General features: G+C 37.3%; 1 protein-coding gene, 1 long non-coding RNA gene and 1 pseudogene across 3 annotated transcripts; all 3 read left to right on the top strand.

The window, feature by feature from the left end:
* Nucleotides 1-325: 325 nt before the first annotated feature.
* LOC135642023 (uncharacterized) lies at nucleotides 326-2,700 on the top strand. The gene is made up of 2 exons (XR_010497854.1): nucleotides 326-512; nucleotides 2,010-2,700. It is a non-coding gene; the product is annotated as an uncharacterized LOC135642023 (long non-coding RNA).
* A 1,191-nt stretch (nucleotides 2,701-3,891) lies between these two features.
* Nucleotides 3,892-10,741, top strand: LOC135643126 (probable galacturonosyltransferase 13; annotated as a pseudogene).
* A 3,195-nt stretch (nucleotides 10,742-13,936) lies between these two features.
* LOC135643677 (uncharacterized) lies at nucleotides 13,937-23,114 on the top strand. Of its 2 annotated transcripts, none has more exons than XM_065160948.1 (5): nucleotides 13,937-14,704; nucleotides 15,364-15,707; nucleotides 17,168-17,388; nucleotides 18,838-19,630; nucleotides 20,654-23,114. In XM_065160948.1, exons 3-5 carry the CDS (start codon nucleotides 17,170-17,172, stop codon nucleotides 22,876-22,878), a joined length of 3,237 nt encoding a protein of 1,078 aa, XP_065017020.1. In that variant the 5' UTR covers nucleotides 13,937-14,704; nucleotides 15,364-15,707; nucleotides 17,168-17,169; the 3' UTR covers nucleotides 22,879-23,114. The 2 variants fall into 2 exon arrangements, with proteins under 2 accessions (XP_065017020.1, XP_065017019.1); XM_065160947.1 differs by having other exon boundaries at nucleotides 15,364-15,676.
* Nucleotides 23,115-23,346: the final 232 nt, after the last annotated feature.

Below are 23,346 nucleotides of genomic sequence, written 5' to 3' on the forward strand. Positions count from 1 at the left end.
GCTCACATGCTTCGAAAAAAGATAAAATCATATGAGTACGTTCATCGTCCAAAATGGATAATTTCTCACGAACCTACGAGCCGCATCATTGGTCCGAGACTTACACTTCGGTTGAGTAAACTGGCTCTCGAGCGTGCAAAATAAATGGCTTAAGATACTTCTTGTATTAGAAAAGAAAAAGAAAAAAAACGAGCTTTAGGGATTCAGGGGCGCCTTTAAAAAAGAAAAATCCCAAAAGAGAAGTTTTTCCTGCGAATTCGCCCTAATAATAACTCCAACCTGAGATCCACCGAGATGGAATCATTCTTGGCCGTCCGATCTAAAAACAGTGTACGGATCCCGTCACCAAATCAAGAAGTAGAAATGCTCCGCTTTCTCGCTAGCGGCGCTCTTTCTTTCCCGCGATCGTCGTCTCGCGGAGCAAAGTCTGATCTTTTCTTAACCTCTCGCTTGATTTTATTTACAGTCGTTGCTGCTGATTCTTGCGATCGCACACGGGTTTGATCTCCAAGGTACGTTCCTCTTCTTGTTTGCTTCTCCTGCTGTTATCGGTTTGTCTTTCACAAAAAAAAAAAAAGTCTCTTTTTTGAATTTTTGGGTCGGGTATTTCTTCCCCTTGTTTACTTGTCGAAGTGATAGTTTGAAGCGTTTTAGGTATTTTCTTGGGTTTTGCGGTCTAGGAGTGATTTGTTTTAGTTTTGCTGTAAGCTATATGATTTGTCTTAGGGTTCCTCTCTTTGATGTTCTTGTTTGCTATTGTCTCTGTTCTCGGTTTCTTTTTTGCTCAAAAAAGTCCTCTTTTTTTTTTTTCTTTTTCATTCAACTGTCCTCCCCCCCCCCCCCCCCTCTGGCTTTTTGTGTAGTTGATAGTCTTGAGAATTTTCAAGTATTTTCTTGGAATTCTGGTTCTAATAATGTTATCTTGTGAGCTTACTTTTTAGGTATGCAAGTGATTTACATGATTTAGTGTAGTGTTACCTCTTCGATAGCTTTAGTTCTCCAACAGGTTACGGAAAGGTAACTTTTGGAAATGGGCTACACATTTTGTTGTTTCTTTCGTTGGCCGATTCGTTTGTGTCTCCGAATTAGTGCTATAGAAATTTTTAACCAACTTTAAAGCTTGATCGTATCGAAACACGATTATCCAAATATTGAGTGCAAGTAAGGATTACGAGTAAAGTGAATAACAATAAGTTTGGCTTTCTAATAGGCTCAATGGCTTTCTCGACAAGTTGGCCTTGTTTCGATCTAATACCAACTCAAATTGACCCAAAATGATCTCAATCAAGACTTTAACAAATCAATCATATATCCTGCACATTTACGAAGCTTTTGGCACGTTGTACTCTCTTTTGGTATGTTATCCGATCTTTCAGCACTTTGTCCGAACCTCCGGCACATCGCCCATTCTATCGATATGCCGACTTTTTCACAACATCTAATCTTTCGATGCAATATCCGATGCTTACGACACGATACCTAAGCCTATAGCATGAAGTCCGATCTCCGACACATTGATCAATCCTTTGGCTCGATAGTTGGCCCTTCGATGTTCCAAGTTTATGATTGAAGTATTTCCTCCGTCACTCATCTCAAAAACATATTTAGACCAATAAACTCATCAATTGATTTCATTATCAGAATTCGTGATTCAACAAAGTCATACTTCTTACTTGTAAAGGTAAGACTATGTAGATTGACCCTTCCCAAATCTTGCGTTAGAAGGAGCCTCAGCGCATTACTTTAGGTTTATTGTCATATCTTATATGATAGAGTTCAAGTTCTTTTTCATTACCATTTGTTTTATGATTTACTTCCTATTCGTTTGCTATCATTAGTTTTATGGCATGCTTCTTGTACTTGTGCTCATAGTTCAACAAAAAAAAATATTGATGAATCATTTATACTTGTATTTTTTTCCCCTAGTTCAAGGTCATGTTGTCCAGTTTTTAATACTGCTTCTGTTGATATCTCTGTCTTCTTCACTCGATCACTGATTCCTTTTGAAGGTGAGCACTAGGACTCCTTTACCAGGCAATAGGCAACATCATGTGAAGCCTGGACTTTCTGGATATAACCCTTTGGATTCTGTTTCTGACTCGGAACTTGACCTAAACAGCAAGCCCACTAAATCTTTGCGGTCAACAAGTCAAAATTTAAGAACCATCAATTTGGCGATAATGAAGATCAAGGAATAGGGACAGCTTCTGCACCATCCTGGGGATTCTCAGATGCAAAAGACAGATACAAGTATGACTTTCGTGATTCAGGTGGCATTGAGAACCAATCAGTTCATGAATCGGAACATTATGCTGTGTACAAGGCTGAGGAGACCACAAATAAACTAAATGGCTGTCTGTCTAAGAGTTGCTGAAGAAATTAGAGAAGATGCTTCAAAAACTCTTGTTATATCTTGCATCAACAAGGCAAGCGGATTACTAGGACTCATCGAACTGCTGCAGACATTGAACATCACCTTAGTAGGGTATGCTTTTCCCTGGTCACCATGATGCTAAATTAATTTAATGTAGGCATACCTAAATTAACTTGTAACTTGTGTTACATGTTGTTGTAGATAAATTAATTTGCAGCACTACATCAGTAATATCAGAATTAAACTGATATGTAGGTTGTATTAGATGATCTTGTATGCTTTGCTTGCTCATAACCATCAGTTATAAGGTCAATCGTTGAATTTAAGTTGATAATCACAGAACAAAGTGCCATTTTCTGTGGAAGGTTGTCACACACTTGTGGGATAAGAAGATATGCAGACAGAGTTCATTGTCCTGTTGGGGATGTAACAAAGCATCCACCTACTAAATTGCAAAAAGCAAAAAAATAAAATAATGATGACCTTCTCATTGGGTGAGCTAAATAAAATTCACTGATTTTTTCTGAGAAGAAGCAATGTGTCATTTGAGCATACTGCAAATGTGTCACTTGGATCTTATCGTACAAGTTAAGAGGTGGCATGAAGTGTTCTTGCTCCACCACTTCACCCTCTCTTGGTCTCTCTTCCCAAGATTCTTGTTATGCTTCTTGAAGAGCATATGGTCTTCTTCTTCTTCTTCTTCCTGCCTTGGTTGTTTTAATATCACAATGGAGAAAATCTCAACAAACAATACTTTTTTGTTTTCATACATATTATTTTTGAGATACTATACCAACAACAACAAAGTTATAACTTCCAACGAAAGAGTCAAACAGAAGAAAAAACAAGAACATGAGAAAATTGGGATTAGAGTCAAATATAATTTCACATTACAGCTTGTCTCGCTACCGTCTTCCATTACAGTGACGATGGGATTTGCATGAGCTAGTAGTGCCAGAGCTAAAGCTGCATTCATGTTCGATGGACATGGAGTGCAACTACAGATGATAATGATCTTTAAATTCTATTCTAAGTAGATCCTGCATGGCATGGACCCCATTGGAGAATTAGAAATGCGATCTCTCAGTGCATGTTTGACCTCCCATGGAAGCCCTCCGACTAGAAGCCAAGTGTTGCTGCGATCCTTCCAAAGCTTGTTTTATGTTTTGAGTTTATCTTTTTTTGAATAATATTAAAATTTATCTTTTTTTTGAATGAAATTTATCTTTTTTTGAATAATATTAAAATAAGAGGGAAAATTATATATATATATATATATATATATATATATATATCCAAGGAACAGAAATTGGAATTTGTTACGAGACGCTCCAATTCCTTCCCCTCACCTCTCTCTCTCTCTCTCTCTCTCTCTCCATTTCTTGGACACCAAAGATCTCGGTGCAATATTTCTTGGACACCAAAGCCAAGAACGAGCACCGATTCTTCTCTTCTCGTCCTGATTCCGATCCGAAACCCAATGCCAGATCATGAACAGCTCCAACGATCAAATCTTGTAGCTGCCGGTAGCGCGATCTCCGCCTCTGAATCCCTCGGCGATTTGGTAGCGCGTTCTTTTGCTTAGAGGCGTCGGAATCTGGTGTCGCCGGCGCTGCCACGTGGACGGAGGCAGCTGGCGCGGCGGCGTCGGCTACGACGACGATGCAGGTTAGGTTCTCTCTTGGCACGAGAGGCATCAAGGTATTGAGCAGCAATGGTTCCTCGACTTGATGAAGGTGAAAGCTGCCGCGCGTTACTTCTCCAACCGGACCATCTTTTGCACCGTCCTCGCCCTGGCCTTCCTCTTGCCGTTTGTCTTCATCCTTACCGCCGTCGACACTCTCGAGGGCGTCAACGATTGCTCTTCCTCGGGTAGGTTTCGGAAACCCCTTCTCGTGGGTCTTGAATTGGTTGCATTTCGATATCTTGGATTGGTTACGCCGGCGCTAAAGGATCTGACGCCGCAAGATTGGATGATTTGCATTTGGAATACTGAAAACACGTCATTCACATGATTCTATATTATACTTGCTGATTGCTAATCTGATTATTGGTGATTGTTGCCCCTTTGATCCGTTTTGGTCAATCTTGAAATTTTATTGCCTGTTGTTACGCTGACATATATATTTTCCCACCTTTCCCTCTGATTGACAAGTTAGTAATTCCGATACCTCACTCCATATCCAGGATTCAGTATAGGTCTAGTGGTGGTGTTGCTTCGTGATATAGTTTCTTAGGTTGAACATTAGGTTTATTACATTGTCAATTTTAGGCTCTTTTTATACTTGACCTGATTAAATCTTTTCAACGATCCTTTAGTCGAATTTTGATGGGAATTGCTTATCCTTTTACCAGAACACAATTGATTGTTATAGGTGTTTTTACTTTCTAGGATCTTGCGAATTGATTTTTATACTAGTTTAGCAGTTGTGCATATGCATGGTTTTCTTTTCTTTTCTTTTTCACTTTTTCAACGATCCTTTAGTCGAATTAATTTTCATTTAAACATCTACCTTGCTGTCTTAGTTATCAAACTTATGCGTGCTGCTGTTTGTTTGAGATATTACTTTTTGCATTGATCTTTCCTCAACTGTCACTTTAAAGGAAATTCCACACGGAAACTCTGTTAACTTTGTTAGAAGTAAGGCTTGCTTGGATATTTTGTTTGTTCAGCATTATCCTTCATCATATGTGGCATCTTATCAGATTTTAAATCTGTGTTTCATATATATATGTTTTTCCTTATCTAAATTCTGCAGTGCTTACCAGCATTTCCTCATCCTTTTTTTTTTTCTTTCAGCCGCCTGGATTTTGCCATGAAGTTGGTTACCATACTTCATTTGAAATTCAGACAATATTCACAAATGATGTTAATCGTGCTCTTAAGCAATCTGACAATGTTTGCATTGGAGCATCTTGTTTCGTTCTCCTATCATAATTACTTGTATTGATATTTGGATTTCTATGTTTTGCAATTAGCTGTTGTCTCCACCTGTTTGCTATGGATTTATCTTTAACCTGCTACTTGCAACATCTCTACTGCTTTACTTCAGCTGGGTTTCCTTGAAGATATGCCACAAACATGTCCATATAGTGAATGGACACAAAAATTTAAGAAGATTATACCAAGCACCTAATTAGTTCCACTTTTCTGATTCTAATTTTTTGTTGCTGAAGAACATAATTTGAATGCAACGCTTATAGCTTTGACAAATATACATCAATTTTGTTGGTAATATTTTGTTTGTTTCAGATTGTTTGAGGAGGCGGCTAGGTCCGAGTTTTCTTGGTTGGAGTGGTGATGATTCCACGGTAGTGTTTTCTATTCTTTGCGATTTGAGTTGATGATTCATGGATAATTATCTCTTTCGTGAAGACGATGTCTTACTTAGAATCACATGAATGCATTTACAGAAGCTTGTTAAAGAATTGTACAAGATACTTGAACAAGTAAACTCTCTGGAAATTCCAGACAGTGAGAAATTTCCAGAATCTTTCAGTGAGTTTCTGTCTGACATGAAAGATAAAGAGTATGATGCCAAGAAATTTGCCATAAGACTAAAAGCGATGGTATGCTATTCATTATTCCTTTGTTTGTTACATTCCTTCCCAGAACAAAACTAAAGATGTTCAGCAAATCTAATCTTGCTGGATTAATTGGCCATTGAACTTTTGTGCTTTTAGATTCATCATATTAATGTAATTTTTATGAGATTATCCAGAGGAAAGTTATACTGCTTGTCATTCTTTGCAGGATTATCAGAACTATTCTTTGTTTCATTTTTCTTCTTTTGAAGATTTTATATTTTTGTCTTTTGTTTCTTCTTTAGATGTTGGAGTTCTCATTAGCCCTTGTGAATCTCTTCCTTGTTTATCTTTATTTAGTATGAGATACCTCCTCAATACCTATTTTGTAATGGACCTTCAAGCATGGATTCTTTGGATGATTTTTCATATTATATTCCCATATTGGTATTCATAAAATGTTTCTATGTTTAAGGTACAAATTTAAACGAAATAGTCTTTTTTTCATATTTCAAGAATGAATTTTTCGTATATTCTATATTCTGAATAAACTGTTTCTCTGTGTGTTTATTTTCTTTCAAGTCATTGAATGGAATATTAGCAATGTTTTTGTTATGGGCAGACAGTCTCTACTAGTTTTTACCTTTGAGATGTCCATCAATAATATATGTTTAGATGATCTTTGCATTAATTCTCCTCATGAACTACTAGATCAACCCTACCCTACCTATATAAACATACATGAAATGTACAAGAATAGATAAGAGTACGTAAAAAATGCATTTGCATTTTACAAGTGTCAACTGACTTGATATATAATACTGAATATTATCATCAATTTACTGCTATCATCCAACACAATGTTGAAACTTACATGATCATTGCATAAGTCCATGATCTTTGAAGATACTTATGTGATTCTTATTTTAGAATTTATTGTCTAATCCAGCACAACTAAAAACTACCAGATCTACCTTCATGTCCTTCTTCGAGTTAGATGTTGTCTGTTCATAAGAAAAGTTACATGGTGTCTGCATTTGTCACAGGCACCAACAATGTGAGAGTTAGGTGAATCCTCTGTAGGGCCTTAGTGGATTGGGTTTGAAAACGAGCAGATATGGGATGGAGAAGTCCTGTGTATATCCATGTCAACTGTTTACATATAATTGATATTCCTGTCAAGACTGAACTGGCATGCCTTTAACATCCATGTGACTGCATTTAATATTCTTTAGCATATCCATAATAAAAGTGATGTTTTTTTTAGATTTAGTTTAGAAAATATTGCAATTCTCAGAGCCAGAAAAAGTTCAAAGTTTCTTTCATTAATTGAGTTATTAGATTTAGAAATCCTAATAAAGACTTTTCTTTTCATCTGACTAAATAATATTTTTATCTGATCAGGTATTATTTTCTTTTTATTTTCACATAAATGTGGTCATTTTCATCTATTTTTATTTTGTAGATAAAAATGCTAGTCCTTCTCCGAACCAATCATTAGGAACTTATTTTGGGTGGTTTTCTAATTCTGATTTGTATGTCCTTTGCAGATTGAAAATATGGACAAAGAAGTTAAAAGATCAAGACTAGCAGAACAACTGCACAAACATTTTGTAGCAACTTCTATTCCAAAAGGCATACATTGTCTCACATTACGCTTGACTGATGAGTATTCATCCAATTCCCGAGCACGTAAACAGTTGCCAGCGCCAGAGTTGCTATCTTTGCTCTCTGATAACTCTTGTCACCATTTTGTTCTAGCCACTGATAACATTCTTGCAGCCTCTGTTGTGGTCACCTCGGTCGTAAGATCTTCAATGAATCCTGGAAGGGTTGTTTTCCATGTCATAACTGACAAGAAAACCTATCCGGGTATGCATGCATGGTTTGCCTTGAATCCTCTTTCCCCTGCTATAATTGAGGTGAAAGGTGTTCACCAGTTTCACTGGTTAAGGAGAGAAACTATACCTGTTCTTAAAGCTATTGCAAATTACCATGGTGTTAGAAATCACTATCATGGAAATCATATCGTGGGAACCAATGTTAGTGAAAATCCAAGGGTCTTCGCTTCTAAACTGCAGGCAAGGAGTCCAAAATATATATCTCTGCTCAACCATTTGCGCATATATCTGCCCGAGGTAAATTAGTCTATGTTTCTGAGATCCTTTTACTTTGATATATTTTTTACGGTTGAACCAATGATTCTGGAGAACCAATGTTGTAGTAAAGGAAAAAAGAAAGCTTTTCTACAGTTCAAAACTTAAAGCGATTTCATGAAAAATGTTAATAATATGCTCTTTCTAACCTTTTAAACAGATATTTCCAAACCTAAACAAGGTGGTGTTTCTGGATGATGATGTCGTTGTTCAACGTGACTTGTCACCACTATGGCTGATTGATCTTTCTGGAAAAGTAAATGGTGCTGTAGAAACTTGTAAAGGTGAAGATACGTGGGTGATGGCTAAGAGCTTCAGGACGTATTTCAACTTCTCTCATCCCCTCATAGCTGATAAATTGGATCCTGATGAATGTGCATGGGCATATGGGATGAATATTTTTGATTTGAATGCTTGGAGGAAGACGAACATCAGAGAGACATACCTTTTATGGGTGATGGAGGTAGTATTTGAACTCCATTGCCATCTCATCGTTTGTCTTCATCTGTCTTACTTTCCTTATACAAAGGAACATTAAGATTCTTTATCTTTTCATATCTCATTGAATTTTACTCCATGTTGCTCACCAAACAAGTCTATAAATTTAGTTTAATTAACATTAGGATTATTCTTGTTATCCTTCATAGAATGTCGATTAAATTTGGTTATCTTGGTACATATGGTTGGTGCTAATTTTGCAAGAAAGCATTTTATGGTAAGTGAAGACAAATGATCCTAGTAACATGTTGATATAAACATAAGGAGTTATTGACAGTTATATGGTCCGCCATGCTTTAGTTGGAATATTAGACAGTTAAGAAACAACATGTATAAAAAAGTTAGTATTATTGGGATGTGGAGATTGAGATGGATTATCAGAAAGGAAAAAATATATAGGAAATTCACATTTATGAACAATTGGGTGTAGCTCCAAAAGAAAATAAGAAAAAATATTTTAAATGATATAGACATGACCAAGACGGATATATGGAAGTCCTAGTTAGACAAGATGAATCAATTAAGATTAGTGATATGTGCGGAGATCATGAGAGATGTTAAAAAGGCCCCTTAATTTTTTTAAAAAATATGCTCTTAGTTTTAGTACATTGGCCCCAAATAGGGCTCAATGGGGGGAGAAGATTCATATAGTCGATCACAATTTAATGTGACATCATGACTAGTTATATGTAGGTTGATATAATGAGCCTATAGTAAGGTGACACTTGTTTATCAAACTTCTTACAGTTGTAAAGAAATTTATGGGAACTTGTACAAAATATCATATGTCCTTCAGTTCTCTTCCAACTTTGGTTGAGCACTACGCTTTCTCTACCATGCTGTAGGTTGCAGGCCTACATTTATATATGTTGTTCTCTATGTACTATCTGCCCCTTCCTTCAATTAGTTAATGACTGTATGGTGCATGGTTCTGTTATGTACCACTTGATTGTGCCGGTCTGATGACCTATCGGCTCGACAATATGAACTCACTCCCGATACCATGTATACTCAAGTCTTAAAAAATTCTATAATATATGCTGGCATACTGTGTGTATCAGTATGTACTGGACTCGTACGAGTCCTTACAGTATTCTGGCACATACAGGATCCACACCGGTCACTACAATACACCGGCACATAATGGACTTGTACAAATCCAATACAAGGTCAAATCATGGTATAGTGGATATGCTAAGTTATTGATGTAAACCCAGAGATATTATTATTATGAAGGATGAACAAAGATGTTATGCAAAATTATATTTGATTTATCCCCCACTAGGAATTGCCAAAACATTTGACTGTTGACTCAATCCTAATGCAGGTTTTGATTTTAATTTTTATAACTGGGATAGGTTTGGGGCCTGCCTTAGCTGCTACTTTCCATAAAAATTCTGTGTTGGCCAGCTAGGATCAGTACAAGTAAAAAAAAAAGCAGGTTATCAATATGCCATATGATGGAACTACTTGAGGTGTTCCATGATTGCCCATGAACTCTTGGTCCATCTTAAACCTATCACCTCTAGTGTATTTATCGTCCGATACAATTTTTGAATGCTTGATTGCTCTTTGTTAGTATTGGCGATACCCAATTCGTATTTTCCCTTCTGACCTGCAGTATATAAATGATCAAATGCTTAAACTGATTATTTTCATAAGTAAAGGCTTTCTAGATGTGTCAATGGCATAAAAGTTACTGTTTTATCGGGCATCGCTGCTAACTTTTATCTCCTTTTTTTTTTTTCGGCAGAATCTAAAATCCAGTGTGACACTGTGGAAGCTTGGAACACTGCCACCAGCCCTGATAGCATTCAGAGGTTATGTGCATCCTATAGACTCATCATGGCATATGTTAGGTTTGGGCTATCAGGAGATGACAAACACAGATAGTGTGAGGAAGGCTGCTGTAATTCACTACAATGGACAGTGCAAACCATGGCTAGAGATTGGATATAAGCACCTCCAGCCATTTTGGACGAGGCATGTAAACTATACCAATGACTTCATAAGGAGCTGTCATATCTTGGAGCCTCAATAACGACACGAAAACTGGATGGCATAAACAATATCTGAAGACAACGTGATGACTCATAATTCACTCAAGATATTAGCAACCACTGATTAAATCAAGAATTCAGTTACCTTAGCAACGCAATCAAAATGGGACATACTTCTCATTGGCCTGTTTGAGTTACTTCTGCAACATGGAAGATTCTAACTATTTTTCAGGATAGTAATCAGTATTTCTCATATTGAAGGTGCTTCTTCAAAGTACTCTGGAGGGTGTATTACCCTGTTTTGGAACAAATGATGCTCTTATAGTGGTGGAACATCTGATTGCATGACCAGTACATACTGAAACCAGGATTATTTTGTCCTGTGAGGCATGCAGATTTTCTTTTCCTCTCTCTTTTTTTTTTTTCAAGTCTTTGTATTAGTTTTTCTCAACCTTTTCTGGTTCTTTACTTGTCCTCTAAATTTAGAGGACATGCATATTAACTACACAGTAACTCATTTTCCATATTGGGAAACTTTAGGATGTCTTCATGAGATATTGAAATGTGCAGTTAATTCTTTTTGCATATATTGCGTTGACTATATTGTCCACTTATCTTAATGTCAGTTGTCTGTTAAAATGCGATCAATCCATATTTTTCTTCTTCCAAATTGAACAGATTTAGGATTGCAGCCTCCTAAATCTGTTTCTTACCAAATGATAACGATTGCCACTAGCCTGCTGCAGTCTCCATCAGCCACAATTTTTGCTCGCCATTTGTGACTTGGGTTATAGCACTTTTTTTTCTTCTTGCATGATACATGAAAAAAATGAATTTTCCTTTCTTTCTTGTTTCGTTCATGATTTTTTTTTTCCTTTTTTTTAAAGAAAAAGTCTTAATTATCACACCTCATATTTATATAAAAAATATTATTTTAATATTCATATCTTATATAATATTTTTATTTTTTATTTTTAAATTTAAATCTTTATCTTTATAATAATAAATATTTTTTACTCGAAAAAAGATTATATCTTTTTGATAGGATCATAACTGATTAAAAAATCTTTTCAAGTTAAACTTTAAATTTATTAAGAACTATAATATTATTTTAAAAATAAATATAAGATAAAAATATATCAACAACCATACATGTTGATAAGAATCTTCAAAAAATTTATAATTTTAATATTTATAAAATATTAAAATTATTTCTTCTGACAGCAGATGGAGAGAACCCATATCACAATTCTAATAGCAGATGAAGAAGCATCCTTCACTCACTCATGTGGGGACATGTTCATCCTGACAATCTCCTACTTATTCTCGATATATAAATAATCATAATCATTCATTTATATTTATTCATTCACATATATATCCAAACAAAAATGATGGAAAAGAAAATAAGAATGTTGACGATTAAAAAAAAAAAAGACAGGGATCAATTATTCTATAGAAGCATAAGAACAATGATATCCATCTAATAATAATAATAATAGATACCATCAACCAAAACAAAGAGAGTCGTGGAACTCTTGAGAAGTTCAATGATTAGGAATAGCTGGTGAATAATTCAACCTCTTATTGCTACTCTAATACATGGAATCCAATTTTAGGCAGAAACATAGATCTGAAGTAGAGCCAAAGCGCTGCATGTTCTTATACTCTCATTTGACTCGATTGTTTTCTAATTTGAACTCCCATTAGAAATGGATTGTTTTAGGGTCCATTGATCATTGATGAAGTTTTCTTTTTTTTAATACAAAGGAATATAGGTATGAATTTTCCCATGTTAATTCATAATGGGCCATCAAAACAATATATTGTTTTCATATGAAAACAATATAGTCACCATCTCTCACATCTATCGAAACCAGTGATCATAATAAAAATGCCTATTATAGTATTGTAAAGAAAAAATTAATGTTTTCATATGATTGATTAATCATTCTTTTTTGCTTACTAGTTCATGAATTCCTAAAATTATGTGCAGGTCATTCAAGTTATTAAAAGCACATATACTATATAATCCTTCAGCTATTCACATCCTTTTTAGATTCAAAAGGATACTATGATGTAAAGGATCAAAGAGAATCCTTCCGCCTATAATTTGAAGTATGCTCAGTGACACCACAGTCTTGAAGAAGAGATAGTTGAATGCTTCGGATGCAACACAGCCTTGGATTTCTGGCAAAACCAAAACAAGTATTATCACGCTTGAAATCGCAAACATGAGAATGGTAAACATAATTGCACTCCTCTACTCGTATGAGCACATCCCCAACCCTTTTGAAGTCACTTTTCCAGATCGACTTTTAACAGTCAGGACCGAAGACAGTAAAGAATGGTTGCAGATGCTACTGCCTCGGTGGTCGTAGTAGAAGAATGAGAGGTGGGGGCAGTCGCTCGCCATTGTACCTCGGAGAGCTTCTGTTGCTCTCTCTCTCTCTCTCTCTCTCACATGCGGGCCAAAGGACTGTGAAATCATAAATAGAGCTTTTATGGTGGGTGGCCTGTGTGCCATCAGTGCCCGGCGCCATTCTGCTTCGTTCTGTGCCATGTCCACCACCACCACCATGTACATTATCCTTCCTCCGGTAGACCATCTAAAAGCTGGTGACCCATCCCTGAAATAAAGGCCCAACAACAATAGTTTCATGGCCGTGGCCAAGATTGCATGCCACTCTCTACCCACCTCCAACTCTCAACCATAAATTCCCGGAACGCAGCAGCCGGTTAAGAGCTTCATGCCTTCTCCGTGACTAGATTCGAGCATCGGGACCACTACTTCATGCTCTTACATCTAACGAGTTTGATCAGGGAACGCTGGTAAGAATGATCCAAGCTTTCAAGCCGATGCAGGCACCCACAAGAAGAAGAAGAAGAAGAAGAAGATGATGAAGAACAGAGCTGTTGGATCTGAGAAATAATTCAGATGATTTTATATCACGCCTGAGAGATGGATAAATCGTGCCAATCTTTGGTTTGCAGTAAGATGAAGCAGCTGTTTGTGGTCCAGAGAGCAGTGCTTTTTCAGATGGCAAACCCACAGTGGCTGCATCATGTGCTTTCTGAGGGCCTAAACAAGAGGCCTAAACCAAGTGTCAGTGTCAGATCACAGGCGAAGGAATCTCCATCAAACCTAGGATTTAAATCCAGCTTCGCTCTTACTCCATCAAAGATTTCCCGTCTTCCAACACCGGCTCCCCTGTGTTAACCGGAAGCAGGGTGGAAAAGACTCCGTTTTGGAGTCGCCACCAAGTTCTTGACTCGTTCGGCTGTCCTCGACTCTCCTCGAGATCTTTCTCTTCTTACGAAATCTGGGCCGCGCACAAATGGCATTCCCAGCATCCACCCAATCTCAGTGGCCCCCACACCAGTCCACAAATTGTCAGCTGGAAGGAACATGGGAGCCAACAAAGATGATCTTGTCAAAGATCCAGCGCTAGATCGCCTCACCTTCCAGTGAGAATAAGATTTGTTTGCAATAGGAAAAGAAAGGTAGAAGGATTGGTTGGTGTGTTCTCTAGGAATCGCGTTTGCTTGCTCGGAATTGCAGGGTTCGAGTGGCAGCGCAACTCGAGTGTCTCCATTCCCCCACACCCCAAGGTAACAAGGGGAGGAGAGAATCTCTGAGCCTATAAAGAAGGGAAATAAAAATGCCATCGTGACCGCTGCTGCCGAAACCCAATAAAGGATACTCACTGGACGAGTACGAGAAGCCAATCACAGGAGAGAGAAACAGAGAGCGAAGGAATCAAAAGACCAGATGTTGACAAATTTCCTGTCACTGTTCTGAGAAGGTCGTTCGTTGTTGTGAGAGATTTTTCCTTTTATCTCGGATCTCTCTCCTCTCCCTTTCTTTGTGGCCCAGGGGGGATCGATATCCTTCGATCTGCGGCAGCGTCTCCTGCCAATGGCCAATTCCGGATGCCCGTCTCTTCACCTTTAGCGCCTTTTGATCCCAAAAATCCGGTCTTTTTGGCTGAGACCCTTGGCGCTTGTCGTCTCCTGTCGCTGGTACTGGTGCGGTACGACGAAAGTTGACGTTTTGCCATGGCGGAAGGCCCGCGGCCGCTTGGATTTTTGATGTTCCGCGTTCTGATGCTGAATCCACTACAGCGATGTTCGCGGCGATGTGGGCGGAGGTAATTTTTCCTTCATCGTCGAAAAATTCCTGTTCTGTTCCTTATTTGGTTTCTTGATTTGGATTCCGATAGGTGGTCATTTGGCTTTTGTTAAAAATTTCTTCTGGTGGATTTGATTTCTGATGAGGGTTTTGATGTCTTCGAGAACATGCTTGACTCCAATTCTATTCTCAAAGAAATGGTTTTGTTGTTCTTATGTGATTGTATCCCAGTCTATGACCATGGAGTTTTAAGTCCTTTTTCCATTGAATGAAACCAAAAGGTTTCCCTTCGTGTCGATTAGTCATGTCTTCTTCTTTCTTGTTCTTTTTCCCTCGGTGAACTTTGGACTCAGGGAAGAAGGGCTTATTCAGCTTCAGTTGCTGACCTTAAGGTTGGTAACTCTTGCACCCCTTCTGTGATTTTACAGATATCTTCTTTGTGCTTCCACTGGGCTAACCAATGCACCTCTTAGTGTTGATTCACATGATGTGCATGCTAGATTTCATTCTACTCTTTCTTTGGTGGATTTTCTATTTTTTAGTTTCTAGTCATGTGGGGACTGCAAGTTTCCAAATTCTGGCCTCGAGACTTATGATTCTTGTCAGTGCTTTGACATATTATGTTTTAGCTTAATGCTTCTTATATGTTCCTTAATTCACTTGATACCGCATGGTTAGGTCTCTCCGTGACTGGGAAAGCTGAGGCTTTCTTCTGACTACAGTCTTCAAGAGCATGTTTTTGACCAAATTGATCAGCTTTGGTTGTGAAGTCGGGCATCAACTTGAGGGCGTTGAAGCCTAAACTCCAATTCGATTTTCGAAATAGTACTTTCTTCTAGCTAACGTGCTTCAGATAATTCGCTTGCTGATTGCTGCAGCCATGTTGAACAACTCTATCCAGGATTTAATGGGAATCACATTCAAGTGGCTGTAACCTGTTTTGCTAACTGGATTCGTATTCCCTCTTTCCAGTTATCCACGTAATACTCTGGTAACTACAACATCCTACATTAACTATTCATGTAAGTAATTTTTTTTTTTTTAATATTACAAATGTTGGTCTTGATGAAGCTGAACTATGATGATGATAGAAGATTAATGAAGTCCTGTTTTATTCTTTGCTATAGATATCATATTGATTTGTGCTTGTGATAGCCATTCAAGACAGCGATTTGTGTAGGCCGATTCTTCGACCTATCTTCTACCATTCATTTTCATCATGAAATTATGATCTTCAGTTACAAATGGAAAGCTTGTGTTTTCAGTAAAAAAAAGCCTTTATGTGCATAGTTAAACCCTTTTTAGAAAACCCATGAATAGGAGGGTTGCATTAGTTGCAGACAACTGGTATACATAATCTTATGAAATCCAGTATGGCTATAGATCTCTATTATTCAGCTTGTTTGTGGAGAAAAGACCTTGTAGTGGACCCCAAATAGTCAGGGATTTTGTCATGCTGTTGTGTTGTTATTATATTGGAGAACTCAACATAGGAATTCTAATTTTTTAGAGTTTAGTATCATTACTTCTGTGTACAATCTTTTCCATTTAAAATTATGCTATGATTGATATTCTTAATTTTTTAGTCAGATTCGAAATAGTTTGGATCTATTGCGATGGAGTTATTGCTGATGTTCTAGAGGCCTTTTCTCCTCCTTGAATAAGAGAACCAGGAACTACTTCTAATACAAAGACCCCTTCCTAATTTTTGCACAAGCGTGGACCTAGTTAACAGAATCTGCAGAAGCTCATGGTTCCAGCATTCCGTCTCACTGTGACTTCTTCTTTTATTTTATAAATAGATTTGTATGTTCCATTTCAGTGGAAACTATCCATCTTTTCATGCGTTTCTTGTACCGTAACCTTTTTAGTGATCTTTAGTTATGCCATTCCTGCTTTGGCAACATTTGTAAATTTGGAAGTCCCACATTGTTTCCTTGGCTACATATCTTTTCCATAGAGTCACACATTTTTATGTTCGATACTAAGTTAGTGACAGTTATTGGAGGCATGAATACCGTATAGTCAATATTAAATCATGATATATGTACCCTGTCTTGTATCTTCTTTCTTGTTGAACAGACACTCGGTGAAGATATGTAAGCAATGTGATTGTTATCAACCTCATTTTCTATTTTAAGAAGAAATTATGGTCATTACTAACTAATATTACTTTAGTTTGATGCTATTGCTACTGGTGGTGGCGGTGGTCCATCTCAACTGCAAATATCATTCTTGTTAACCACCAGCAGACGTTCCTTAAGGATCGAGGAAATTTTTTTTATGTTGAACGTTAATTCTTTCTAGAATTTGCATATAGGCATTACTTTGCTACTTCATATAGGGAAAATGAAAGCCCTTCTGACATTCCAGTGTTCATGATTCATGTATTATCCATGTGTTTCCATAGATAGGAAATTTGTTGAGTCCCTTTGGCATCATATTCTTACTTTTCTTTGCTGACTATCTTTACAACTTTCAGGAATGGCAACAAAAGTGCAGATTAAAAGTTACCTTCCAGGCTATTATCCTTTGCAGGATGTTAAGGAGGATGCAAGTAGTTGGACTAGTTGCTATCAGGATGAGAAATTAAGTGAGCATCTCTATAATAGTTATATGCCAAAGTCAGTGAACGATTCAGCACAGGATAAAGAAATGTTGAAGCGGACAATGCTTGAACATGAAGCTATTTTTAGGAGGCAGGTAAAGGTTGAATGTTCTCAATTACAATTTTAGAGAGAAATTACCTTAGAGTTGAATTAATTTTTTTTCATTTCAATTTTATCATTCTTGGGTGCACCTCATCTCTTTCCTGGGTGAAATAGCTTGGCTATTACATCCCATCTGTGCTTAATGGTTTTGATGACCAAGTAGTCCCAACAAAATTTAGTTGATTGTATCAAATTGTGTTTAAATACATGTCAACTGTCTTGTACTTTGGTTGATTTGGATCCCCAGAGCTCTAATATGTGACCCATGGATGAGATTTATCACATTTATTCTGAAGTTCTTTGTGGAAGTTGCCAAGTGACGAATTTCAACATCAAACACTTTTTCGATCACAATTGTTGATCACAAGGGAGGCATCTTTTTTAGCTACCAATATGCAATGAAAATCCTTCTCGATGTAATCTTAAATTGGATTTTAGCCAGATAATTTTCATTTACATGTCAAATAGATTTTGAGATTGTATTGTATCTTTAAAATCTTGATCCAATTTCTTCTAAAGCAAGAGGAGTTTACCATCATTTACATGAATTTGCTAAAGTTAATGCAGTTTTCTTAAATAATATTTTGATTGACATACCTTCCTCCATTTTGGCTTTTTGTCATCTGCAACTTTTGACGTCTTAATAACTTATATCTTGTAGATTATCTTGAATAGTTTTGATAAAATAATTTTCATTTCAAATTGAATCCTTTTCTAAAGATTTATAGTAATTTGAAAATTATAAGTTTCTTCAGTACTTCTTTGTTTGGAAGTTTTTTATAAACTCAAAAAGGCAGGAGTGTCCCCTGCTTTTTTTTATAAGTTAAACGATCAATTAAGGTTCAGAAGCTCAGACTTCAATGTGTAGGTCACTTGATTTAAAATTGATGATCTTCGAGTCTTTCTTACTGTGAAACTTTTATATTCTCAAGTTTCAGAAATAGTATGGACTCCTGCATATGCTGCTTCTGATTCCAAAATGGAGTAGAATGACTTTGTAATTTTTAATCTCATTGAAATTTGTTTAATTGAAAATTCTGCTAATTTCCCCTGGTCACTGCACTTAGAAACTGACAAAAGAAAGGCCCAGGTTTTTTTTTTGAAGGATAAGCAATTAAGATATGATTTAACCCAAGACCTTGCTAATAACAGTCAAGGCTCTTACCAACCAAGCTAGTTGACATCTTTGGAAGGCTCAGCTTATCGGACAGTTTTTGTTCTGCCTTTTGTCCAAATATGGGACCAAGTTTAATCAATAAGGAAATCCAAGCCAAAATAATCTATGCTAGGGAACATGGAAAAGGAGATGTGTTTGGGAAGAAGTAGGCTCTTCTTGTTGCATTTGTCAACTGCATTGAATTATTGTTGAATTTGTCTGTCTTGTTAATTTCAAGCCTTCCATGCAGTTTTTGTAATAATTATTGTTGCCTTTGTCATTCAGGTCTATGAACTTCATCGTCTTTATAGAATTCAGAAGGACCTAATGAATGAATATCAAACTAGAGGGTTTGATGGATCATCCATACTGGCAGAAGCATCACACTCAAACTCTTTTTCATCTCAAATGCATTCCGAATGCAACAAAAAGATGTCATCACAGAAGTCTCACTTCCCTATAGGAAGGATCAGTTGCAGAAAGACACCTTTTGGGCGCACTGAGAAGAACCATTTTTGTTTCACAAGGGAAGGTAGCATTCGATCTGATCAGATCCCAGTATTGAATGAAGCTTCTCGAAAGGACACCAAGGCACTAGACTGCCAGACTCTGAGAAGGAGAATGTTTGACCTTCAACTTCCAGCTGACGAGTATATAGATATTGAAGATACTGATGGATACAGTCTGACGAATATTGCTGAGGTATCACCTAGTGCTAGTATTCTCAAGAATGGAACTTGCTCTCTGTATTCTGAGAATGATGTGAAGCTCAGTCTAGGAAGCAATCACAGAGAAGACTGTCACATCTCGAACTCACCAACACAAATCTGTAAATCAGCCTTCAGCATAGTTGATTTAAATAAACTTAAAACAGAAGTATGTTTTGAAGCACCAGTAAACTTGGAATCTGTTCAATTACTTGTCTTGAAGAATCACAGTTCACAGAATCAAGAGCATCATTTATCGATTGGATCAAATACTAGTTTCTTGGATGGGCCAGGTGATCAACAGGCTATGTCGGACTTGGATGCAGATGTACACACAAAAAGAGAATGGCCATTCTTTATTGATGACTCTGGTAATTCTTCGATTCCTTGTCTTGTTTATGTAGTCCTATTCATTGACTTGGTCTAAACCATTATTTACTTATCAGGTGTCTCATTAAAGATGGCACGATTACAAACATTTATCAATAAATATGATGTCCTTGTATTATTTGATGCTCATTAAGATGGCATGATTACATCTTCAGTATTAGATGTTCATTATCGTGCATTTGATTGAATGCTTACTTAACACCGTCTGTTTTGTATACATATAAGTTTTCATAATCAATCACAATTCTGAAGGATTTCACTAGTTAGCTGACAACCAGCTTAGGTTTTCATGAACATATTATTAACATGGATATATTTGTGGTGCGTATCTGTTGGAGTATTGTATCTTACCCCCATTTGGCTTTTTGACAAAAAGGAAGCAAGGTACCCAAAGTTTTAATTTTGCCAACACGGCACATGTCATGATGTGCTGGCATGATAAAGCATGAATTCCATGCTGGCTGCACAAGCCAGAAGTGTGCTAAATGTTGCAATCCTTTGGTATGACAAAAACATGCCTACACCATGCTGGCACAATAAGGCATGGACCAATTTTCCGAAACTCAAATCCATGATCATATGAACACCGAGATTGAGATGTGATGACAATTATTTCTTTTCTGCTGACGAGGCCAAGAGGTTCCGAGAATGTAGGATAAATTGATGGCTTGAATATAAGGACAGTATATCTCATGATTCAACTGGTTTCTTAGAATATCCACTGCAGAATGTTAAGAAAATATATATTTCAACCATAGAATTTTCAAGCAAATTATATGGTTATCAACTGCACAATCATTTAATTTCTCTTATTAAACCACTATAATAACTTGTAAATTCTGCCTTACCTACCTTTTAGTTGCTTCAATTTTTTTTTATTGTCCTTTTTCTTTGTGTTATGCATGGTATAACTCCTGCTTTCAGAATTTGGATGGTTATACTTCTCTGACCTGTTCAAACTTCCTTTTCTTTCTCATCATTATTTCTTGGTTTTTGATATACAGGTAAGAAAAGGAGCACTGTAGAATTTTTTGCTCAGACCTGGAATAACGGAAATGTGGGAACATCATGTGAAACATTACAATCGAACATTAAGAAATGTCCAAAAATATTTTCACTTGATCATAGTAACCCAGTGACATGTTCTGGACAAGAGCCAACTCATAGTATCCAGACATCCGTAGGAGTCCCTCATTGCACCTGCTCAAATTCCACTTTGTTGTCTCCTTTAGTGTCTTCTTCAATCACAGCTAGTGAGATCGACTTAACCAGCCATGCATCTTCATTTGTTTCATCTTGGAGAAAACCTGCCACCGGCATAAACAACAAACTCATTGCGCTTCAAGCACTTCCATGCTTCAGCGGATCATCAAATCCTAGTAATGAGAACTTGAATTCCAAGATAGATGCTCCAACTCCCATTGATTGTGAAAAGTGGCAGAGTGATGGGAACCAGAACACAAGCCTCCTTTCTGGTACTGGGGTGTCTCATACAAATGGATTTCACCATTATCTTCATCTGGATTCTAATTCAGCATCAGCACCACATCCAAAACTTGCATCCAAGCCAGACCAGATTGATGGCAGCAACAAAGATCTCCATGGTCATTTACCTGGAAGACATGTAAAGAGTTTCCTGAGCAGGGATATAGGCACTCCAATAAACATTAACCTAAACCAAGCATTTGCAACCGGTGTTGAAGCAAGGCTTGCTGTCAGACAGGATGCAGTTATTTGTGATGTTGACAGAAAATATGACAATTTGTCAGGGGGTCTATCTTGTCTTAGAATAAAACCATCTTCTAATGAGTCTGTTTACTTGAAGAAACATGCTGCCAAAGTGGATCTTAGCATCTGTGATAGACATCCTCCACTTAGTTCCAGCTTGATGGTTGTTGCACCGCAAATTGAGAGGAAAGGAGAAATGGAGCTAGATTTTTCTCTATGCAAACAACAGGATGTGGCATCAAATTCTCAGTTTAAGGATAACAAGATGCAGCAAAATCAAGTTTCTGATAGCTATGGGAAAAGAATTATTATTGATAATACAAGTCAGCAAAGCAGCATGCTTGCTTCTGTTCAACATATGAAACAACGACATTTAACTGACAATGCTAAGTCTATGGAAAATTATAACATGATTTTTTCAGACTTGGGACATGAAACAAAAGTTCTGAATTCACAGGAAAAGATTCACATTGGTTGTTCGTTTACAGAAATATGTTCTGGAAAAAACTGTGCAAGCTTTAGGAAACACATAAATGTGAATGCTGAGTTTGCACGTACTGATGATCCTGTATCTCCAGATATATTAACTCAAGGTGAGATCACAGTTCAGTCATCACACTACACACCAAGATTTGGTGTAAAAATTCCTTCTGGCATTGATTTGGAAGTACCCATATCTCAGGATGAAACTGTTATTTATAATCAGCATAAATACATTCCTTTAAGCAAGAATGATGGTTCACAGGGAAAGGACTACTCTTGTGATATACTCGTTAGATTTGCTGCAGAGAATTTAGTTTCTATCTCTATGGATTGCAGGGGTCGTTCAGATGAAATCAGTTCCCACCAGTTATCTCTGCCTGGACTTGACACCTTGTCTTGGTTTGCAGAGGTTGTATCATGCAGTGCAGAAAATCCAAAGCTGCTGAGTGATGGAGGAGATGTCGGTACTCAATCTTCAGATGATCATGGTTATGATTTCTTTGAGGTCATGATGCTGAATCTTGAAGAGATTAAGATGGATAAGCATTCCTCTAGACCTAAGGAGCTTGAGAACAAAAATGAAAAAGAAGACAAAGATGATATAGGTGCAGCTTCACTGCTTTACACAAAGCCTCGGCGTGGTCAGGCAAGAAAGAGGCGGCAGCGAAGGGACTTCCAGAAAGATATCCTGCCTGGTCTTGCATCACTGTCGAGACATGAAGTATCGGAGGACCTTCAAACCATTGGGGGGATGATGAAAGCATCAGGTAGGCCTTGTCAGACAGGTTTAACTAGACGAAACACGAGTCGAAATGGCATGAACCCCCAAACAAAGGGAAGGAGGCAGCCTAGAAGTTTGGCCATTACCACTGAGGAGATTCAAGTCAGCCCCTCTACACATTCACAACCCAGCAATTGTGAGATAGGAGTCAGCGAAAGGTGTATGATCGGATGGGGAAGGACAACAAGGCGATGTCGTAGGCAGAGGTGCCCCCCTGGCAGTCTCCCTGCTCCATAAGGTAGAAAGCAAGCACTAAATTTGTCATGATTGTTCTATAGAGGAATTCGGACCGAGTTCTTTGTAGTGCAGGTGGAAGATGCTTGCACTGGTGAAATGTGGTTTACATATGTTCTTGATAACAGCCTGTACATTTCATAATAAATGCTGCATTTTTACCTGAAACTGAGAAGAATTTGACTGTAAAGAACTTCATTAAAACAGTTAATTCCATGAAGTCTAAGCTCATTAAATCAGTGCTGGTGAGGTCTGAACTGCTGGTATATATATATATATATATATATATATACACACACACACACACACCTATTTTTGTCTATAAGGTCTCATTGCAAAGCATCAGAAAGCTTTTCATGGTGGTCTTCATGATTCTCTGAGACTGTAATTTGATACCCAAGTATCTTAAAGATTGCACTCTGTTCAAAGATTCCTTACTGATATGATCCCCAGCGTGTGTATATGCATGCT

The sequence above is a fragment of the Musa acuminata genome, chromosome BXJ3-7, assembly GCF_036884655.1.
Source record: "Musa acuminata AAA Group cultivar baxijiao chromosome BXJ3-7, Cavendish_Baxijiao_AAA, whole genome shotgun sequence".
NCBI lineage: Eukaryota > Viridiplantae > Streptophyta > Magnoliopsida > Zingiberales > Musaceae > Musa > Musa acuminata.

Excerpts from the sequence above, each read along its gene's own strand:
- LOC135643677 (XM_065160948.1), top strand. The coding sequence starts at position 17,170 with ATGGCAACAAAAGTGCAGATTAAAAGTTACCTTCCAGGCTATTATCCT. Across the intron at positions 17,389-18,837 it reads AAGCTATTTTTAGGAGGCAG|GTCTATGAACTTCATCGTCT; the intron begins GTAAAGGTTGAA and ends TTTGTCATTCAG. Across the intron at positions 19,631-20,653 it reads ATTCTTTATTGATGACTCTG|GTAAGAAAAGGAGCACTGTA; the intron begins GTAATTCTTCGA and ends TTTGATATACAG.